The following is an 8113-nucleotide window of genomic DNA, read 5'->3' as shown; positions in this document are numbered from 1 at the left end:
AGTTATAAAGAAGGGTTTTCTTCTCTTATGACTATTGACTAGTGAAGTATAACGTTTACATGAGTTAGTCCATGTGATAGAGGATTAGGTAAGCATATCAAGTAATTGGCATGTGTTAATTTTTAACTGAATTAATATTGATTAATTAATAGAGGGGTTAGAGGGGCCTTCTCCTTCTTCTTAGCCTAGGACCGTCCAAACTAATTTGGGTTTAATTAGGGTGGGGGATTAAATGAAATTTATGTTTCTTATTTGGGCAAAAGCTGGGTACGCCGGTGTTGTGCCCAGCCTGTGTCTGTCTCTTTCCCACCCTCTATGGAAATGGCCTCCCGCTGCCTAGCCATCCCAGCCTCTCCATTGGGCACAGTTGCTAACTCTAGGAAAGCCAGCGGCATGCTTAACCCTCGCCCTTTTTATTTAAAGAAAAAAAAAATGTGGATGGAAGATGCTGATGGATACTAAAAAAATTTCTCTTGAAACTGTTGACCTGTTTCTTAGAATTGTTTACTGTTCGGACTTTGGACCATTTTTCCAAACAACTCGACCCGGGTCCGTATTTGGTAGCCTTGGTTCTAAGCAACTGCAACTTGATATGGTAGATTGGTAGACAACCTTTATTCACATGTATAGGTATAGCTAGCTAAGATAGCTTCCTATTTGCTTCTTGAAGTTTATCTTGCACCGAAAGAGTTATCAATTATATATATATGGGGGCCGGCCATATTCCCTTTCCAGCCCCTTTCAATTTCTTGCCCATAGTGACCCATCACCTCCTTTCATGCATGAGTGAGTGTTACCTAAACATATAAATGAGTTTGAAAGTGCAACAATAGTCTCTATCTTGCAATCAAATGATCGAGCTTTAATTACTCTTTTGTTTTTGTATAATTTATACTCTCATTAATTTCATATAAACAAATAAAATTTATCCAAAAGATTGAAGATGAGAGAAACTTATAAATCAACCAGAAATATTTTAGGGGGAGAAAGTGATTATAGACAAGAATCATTAATTTCTTTGGGATTGGATGTATTTGAAGTGAAAGGAGAAAGGAAAGGAAAGGAGGAATGGGAAAAAAGGGAAAGATTTGTGGCCGGGAGGCCTACCAGTCATTCGTGTTTCACTTTAAAAGTTAAATGGACCATTCTATTCTATTCTACCTGCTTAGAGTTTGACATAACAATGTGCCAACCAAAAGCAGGTTTTTTTTTTTTTTTGCTTAAAGTGTCTCTCTTCTTAGAATGAATGCAATAAAGGATATCTGACATATTTCACAAGGTATGTTTGTGAATTTAGCATGGATTTAAATCAAGTATTTTTAATCCCTAAAAAATAAAATAAAAAAAATGCAGTATCGCTATCAGTTTCGGTCGATAACGATATCGGATTTTACACTCAAATTTGGGTAAGAAGTCGGTTTTTTTTTAACAAAATACCCTGATAGATACCAGCGTCACTGATTCGTTTTGATATCATACTGGCATCAGTCTGATGATATTGATACATATTAGCAGATATGATAATACGATGATACCCATACTTAATACCATGGAGTTGTGACCACCTTCCTTCATTTGCGGAGGGTGAGATGGCCAAAGTCTCTCTCTCTCTCTCTCTCTCTCTCAACATTAGGAAATTTAGTATAAATTTGTGCTTTTTTCTTTTTTTGCTAATGAGTAAATCATTGAATCTGCCCAGGTTTACTGTTTTCATTCGTGGAAAACCCCATGACCAAAACACATTGTCTTAAACCAGCCAAGCAAACCCAGGGGGTAAAATTTGGTGCAAGAAGTTTAGTACAAGTTTATGCTTGACTCAAAGCAGATACACATGTGCATGCCCAAATAAGTGGCAAGGCTCTCTCTCTCACAGTGTGATGCAATTTAAAGTGAAAATGCAAATAATAAGTTAGAAAATATAGAGGAGTTTTGTTGTGAGCTAAGAAACCAAACACAAGATAATAATGAGCAATAACATCTCTTGACATCATACTGACATCATCATTCTCTGCTGTTTTGACTACCCAAAAAAAAAAAAAAAACACTTATCCTCAACTTTGAAATGAATGATTTCCCAATAGACAAATTGATATGGAAAGACCTTTACTCTCCGTGAAATAAAAAAAGTTATGCAGAAAATAATGAAAATTACAAACAAATCACACACATTAATGCATAGGTTCAGAAAAACTATCTACGTCCACAGTGAGATGAGATCTACTTCATTATTAATGGAGAATAGGGTTAAAGCCACTCATCCTCGCACCTATCCTAGATTGATTACTAAGAAAAATCATATATATATATATATAAAGAGAGAGAGAGTGAAACCTTACATAAGTATGTTTTACGAAAATACCCATATGGCCCCAAAAAAATTTCTTTGGAGGTACCCAAACCCCTTCAACCCCTATGGTCTTTCAGAATCAACCTACTAATGCAAACGATGAAATACTAGACATCGTACCCCAACAATTGATGCCCCTGGGCATACTTTCATTGGCTCCTACATTGGTGCAGGGGCCATGCAACCAGATAGTGATCTCTTGCCCTTGTATTATAATAATGAAAAAATCGAATAAAAGATAACAAAGTAAGGTAATATCACTTTAACTCTGGGTCTTTCGGGAAATGCACTCACCCAATTAGTATGGAATTTTCCTAATGTTAGAGGACCTCAAACTCACCATGTGGCTTTTTAATAATACACCAACCCTAAGTCCGTACCCATGTAGGCTACTTGGTAGCTTACAAATCACTCACTCTAACTAGACTACCTAACACGTGTACATAATATAATACAAAAAATAGAAGGCACATGAAGCTCATTGAAAGCAACGAAATGAAAAGAAAAAGATGCATGAAGTGGAGCAAAATAATTTAGCTTCTAGAATTTAATTTGTGCAAAGAAACAACTTTTTTTTATTTTTTATTTTTTTATTTTTTATAAATGTCATGTGAAGCAATAACCAATCACATTATTGATTAGCTTCATTGACTGTGGACCGGGGCACCACATTCTTGTGTCTTCACATGTGATATGATATTACAAGACTACATAAAAAGAGACCATTCCAATGGGATGTTCAGCTTTTTAACATCCATTATGGAAGAATTGGGTCCATCTAATAGGCCTCCGGTGTTTGACCCATATCACACAATCTAATTGAATTGGGCCCATATCTCTCTCTCCACTCACAATTTGATGACCAAAGTTTCCATGGTCCTGCATGTCCTAACTTGTCTTCTAATGGATGAAGTTTTCATGGTCTATCAAACACTCAAGTAGCCTATATTTTTTGGTCATCTTGGTTGTGATCCTTAATCTTGTCCCTTTCTTCTTCTTCTTCCCCTCTAATAGAATCATCTTCTTAGAAAATATGGATCTTTTTAGGCGCGCGTCATTATACCTAGTAAAGTATAATTCTTAATTTATTATTTGTCATTTGTCAGGACATGAGTTAGTCCATATGATAGAGGACCCACATATATCTCAATAGTCAAATTTTAGTCAATGTAAACAAAGAAAATTGCTAAAACTCTGATTTGAAGTTTCAGTAAAATTACCAAAATGACATCTTTTTTAATTTTAGCTACTTCGTTTACTCATTTTAAGCTGAAATTGTACCAATGAGATGCTTGTCCGGTCCTCTATCACATGAGCTAATCCATGTGACAAATTATACTTTACTAAGCATAGTGATGGGAAAGAAAACCCCAAAACAAAAAGACCAAAAAAGATTTGAGAAGGTGTGAGGAAAGATATGATTGGCTTTTCCATTGTTAGGGTTGATGTTCTCTGTGCCGCAGCGTAGGTTGCGCCCACACACATGGGCCTACCACTCAGGGGGATAGGGTGATCATTGCACCCACCCCCATGTGTCTAGGCGCAGTTTACGCCCCCGACACAGAGAACATTCTCCCTAAAAAAAAATAAGACTTTAGAGGATTTGTCTTAGTTGGACTTGGGATAAGGTTCTTAATATACTTCTTTTGGTTTTCATTTCCTTTTGTCTGGTTATTGCAAGGGATGAGGTAATTAGGTTTAGTTGAGTTTGAGTTGATCATCAGCTAGCTAATCTTGATCCTGGATGTTTGGATTTTGGGGTTGGGTATCCAAACCATTCAGATAGATGAAATGTGGATGAATATTGGTCTTTCTTCTTGTTGACATGTTGTTGTGTCATTTTCTGCCAACCGAATCTAAACATGTTCTGAGTTGTCCATTAGTGGTCTGCAGGTGGGAATGGTCCATCCATGTCTGTATTGGTTAGAACAACCAACAAGAAAGACAAATCACTTCACCTTCCACCCTCCCAAAGTTACACTCAAATACTATATATATTTACCGAGAGAGAGAGAGAGAGAGAGAGAGAGAAAGAGAGAGATCTTGTATGAGAAGTTGATCTGATCTAGCTTTTGAGATGGAAGCCCATTTTATTAAAAGAGTTTGGGATCATTATATGAAGATTGAAGAACAAAAAGCAATACAAAAAAGTGTTCTTAAAAGTGAACCAGACACATGGTCAACAAGTTGCTCGATGGGTTTATCCACTCAAAGAAAAAGTTGGACAGATTATTCACATAATTAAATTGATCAATCTAGGGGCTATCAGCTTTTGAGCCTATTAAAATTTGTATAGATTGAAACCTAGGTCATTAAGAGGAGAAATATTAATTTCCAAAATTGAAAACAATTCAAACCTCATTCCAAGGGTTTTTAACATTCAAATTTGAGTCTTTTATCAGTTTTTAAGGCAAACAAAGGAGAACCCAATTTTTTTTAGGTAACCAACTTTCATACTGAAAGACATCTTTTATATATATATTAAGATTCACTTGTAAACAAATACTATTAATGCAAGCCCAGTGAAGGGTGAAGACAATCAAGCAGCTGAGCTGAGGACAGGAATCAAAACAATGCACAATAGAGTAAATGGTGGAACTCTTCTTAATATATTATTTCTTAGTTCCATTCATGAAGAAACCCAACAATGTAATGTGTGTGTCCCTTCCTATATGTCTCTTTATTTATTCCATGGTCCTCCTCTTTGTCAGAACCTTTATCCAACCTTTACTGACTTTAACTCCTTCCACCTTACTACCAGTACCGTGACACACATTAATTGCCTTGCTGGACCTTTTCCATCGGATAAGTTGGCACAAGTGACCAATCCGCTTTCGCCACCTCATCATGGCCTGAGGTTTTGCATGTTCTACAACACTTTTAACCACCCTTGGTTCCTTCTTCAAGTTTTGAGTGCTGTAATCCATGTTCGTGAGGGCTCCAAGAGGAGGAGGGACCTTAGAATTATTTGTACCTTTGTCCCATGAGGCAATACCATTATCTTCAAATCTGATAGATATAAAAGAATCTGCAACATGTAGAGATAGAAGAAAAACCTAGCTTGAATGATCATTAAAAAAAAAAGAAAGAAGAAAACTAGCTAGTAAGGTGGTGGAGGAGAGAGGTAAAACTTAAACCAGAGCAAGAGTGCAATTGTAACAAATTTGTATCTTCGAAATTGTATCAAGTGGGTAGAACTCATTCTTAAAAGCTAGCTATCAAGGAGAAGATGTCCAAGTCCTTATAAATCTTTGCGTGCGCCGGGTTAAACTCCCAACAATAATTAATAAAGTAGTTCTCTCTAGCTTGTTTTTATTCTAATGGAAGAACTTGACAACCCAAATATACCCTTCTTCAATACATGCCTTTGAACCAACATGATCAAATTAACATAAATACCTAATTGAAATTCTAAAAGGGGAATGTCATGAGTGGAGTAGAGCATCAGATGGTTCCAAACACCAAAATCCAATCAGAAATGGCATCAAGTAATGAGTATGATTGTGCTTAGTCTTCACTCAATTGGCATTACTACTCTTAATTACATTTTCTTGCTACCTATCAAATCTGTAACAACTCTCATTTATGGGTTTTCCTGGTGGTGGTGGTTGATAGTGGGAGTACTTTTTGTTCTTGTTTTTTTCCTCCTCCTTCTGAAGGGGTTGGTAGAATAGTTCCTTTTTATCTATTGAAGCAATTACTTCAGAAATGAAACCTCATTCCCTGAGTCTAGATGTATCAGAGAATTGATAAAAAGAAACCCAATTAGTGTTCTGTTCTTTTTGATGTTGTTCTCAATATTGAAGTGTTTCTGAATTGGAACAAACAGGATTGGTTTGAATACTTACCTTCTGGGCTTGTTGAGGTATCACGGTCGGAGAGATCAGATTTCCGGTGCCGGAATTCAAGGCGATGGAGGATGGAACCCAAATCAAATATCCTTGGTAAGGTGATAGAAGGCTTCTTGTTGTGAACACTGCGAATTTTCTTTGTGCTTTTTAGGGTAACACGTCCTTGTTTTGAGGAGGCCAAGATGAGAAGTCTCTCTTTCAAGCAAATTGCACATACACCTACAACCACTTCCTTAGGATGGAAATAGCAGGAGTGGTTATCTTCTGCAAAATCGTTCATGTTGAAAAAGGCCAAGACAAAGGTTTAGAGAGAGAGAGAGAGAGAGAGAGAGAGAAAGAGGAATAATAAAGCAAGAGAAGATTGGTGCAAACGTGTGTGTAGACAGGCTTGTAAGATACATAATATATATATATATATATATATATATATGACCATCTATGCATGGCCTACTAGATTTATCTATCTAACTAACCTCAACCTGATGGGTGGGTGAGAGTGGATCATCTGAGCACCTTTACTGCTTCACTAGTAGAGAGCTATCCTTAGTGTTCCATTCATATGGTAGAGAAGAGCATCTGAGGGTATTTCTTTCCTTGTATTCATCTGTGTACTGTCTATGTATATTATATTATTATGGTGTATGGAGTTGAATGTTGGGCAGTGAAGAAACAACATATAACAAACTTGGTGTAGTTGGAATGAAAATGTTGAGATGGATGAGTGGTAAGATTAGAAATGATAAAAATAATAAATAAACAAATTAAGAGCTAATTTGCAAGTAGCTTCGATACATGATAAGTTGTGAAAAAATAGTTTAAGTTGGTCGCATAGACATGTGCAACGAAGGCCTTTGAATGGGGTCTTTGAATGATCCAATATGTAGAGGTGGTTTGATTGAGATTGAAAGAGCTACGAGAGCCAAGGGTTGGCTCAAAATAACTCTCGCAGAAGTAATGAGGAAAGACATGTATAGCTTTGAATCAATAACAAATATGACTTTAAATAGAGCTGAATGGAGAAAAAGGATCCATGAAGCTGATCCTATTTAGTTGGGATAAGGTTGAATTGAGTTTTTTTTTATATCCAACGTGTCTAAATGTAGAGTTCATTCCATACGTAAATTTTCTTAGACATTAAGGCATCAGGTATGTAGCCTACCAACGCGTCAAGCTTACTAAACACTTTTTTTTATAAATTTTAATGTTGAGGTGAACACTCCATTTTGTCACCCTAAGGATGTTCATTGTGATGATGAATTGGCCATTTTAGGACAAGAGGAAGAACACACTTTTATAATTTTAAAATTACCAAAATACCCATAGAAAGAGTTAATTGGACAAAATTAACAAAATTTTCTATTGAACCTAGAAGGTTCTATATGATTATGTGTTTTGGGTATGAAAACCTTGTATGATTTTGGATGTTCTAACATGTTTGTTAAAAGTGCTAAGAGATTGATAAAACTCAAGTACTTGATGTGCAACGATTGATTGAAATTTTTTTGTTGTCGACAGACTTTCATGGAACTAAAAATTGATCCAGCTTTGAAGAACAAATTAAAGATTACATCAAGATGAAAGTGGATCAAGTTGAAGACATCTGAAGACATAGGATTTGCGCGCTTTTTATTTGTATATTTTATGTAATCTTTATGTTGATGTCTAAAGAATAGAAAACCCAAAGCAAAAGTGAACAAAAACCTAAATGAACAAACCCAAGAAACTAAATGACTTAAAACAAACCACCTAGTTTCTTGGGTTTGTGCTTAAATTGGTACAGTTTCAAACTTGGAAGAAGTCATTTTGCTGTATGAACTTGTATATGTAACTCGGTTTGGACTTAGTGTACATATGCTTACGGTTGTGTTTTGCAACAGGAAAAAGAAATCCTTGATCTGTGTAACAAGGGTAAGAA

The 8113-nt window shown here is 36.0% G+C and overlaps 1 protein-coding gene across 1 annotated transcript; it reads right to left on the bottom strand.

Moving 5' to 3' along the window:
- Nucleotides 1-4989: 4989 nt before the first annotated feature.
- LOC122669988 lies at nt 4990-6541 on the bottom strand. The gene is made up of 2 exons (XM_043866914.1): nt 6196-6541; nt 4990-5375 (listed from the first exon to the last, which is right to left on the bottom strand). Exons 1-2 carry the CDS (start codon nt 6476-6478, stop codon nt 5032-5034), a joined length of 627 nt encoding a protein of 208 aa, XP_043722849.1. The 5' UTR covers nt 6479-6541; the 3' UTR covers nt 4990-5031.
- Between the last annotated feature and the right edge of the window lie 1572 nt (nt 6542-8113).

This window comes from Telopea speciosissima, chromosome 7, assembly GCF_018873765.1.
Source record: "Telopea speciosissima isolate NSW1024214 ecotype Mountain lineage chromosome 7, Tspe_v1, whole genome shotgun sequence".
Lineage (NCBI taxonomy): Eukaryota > Viridiplantae > Streptophyta > Magnoliopsida > Proteales > Proteaceae > Telopea > Telopea speciosissima.
Note: the sequence above shows the minus strand (reverse complement) of the source record. Positions and strands in the feature narration are given on the sequence as shown.

Coding starts and splice junctions, on each gene's coding strand:
- LOC122669988 (XM_043866914.1), bottom strand. CDS start 6,478: ATGAACGATTTTGCAGAAGATAACCACTCCTGCTATTTCCATCCTAAG. Junction 5,376..6,195: donor TACCTCAACAAGCCCAGAAG/GTAAGTATTCAA, acceptor TACATGTTGCAG/ATTCTTTTATATCTATCAGA.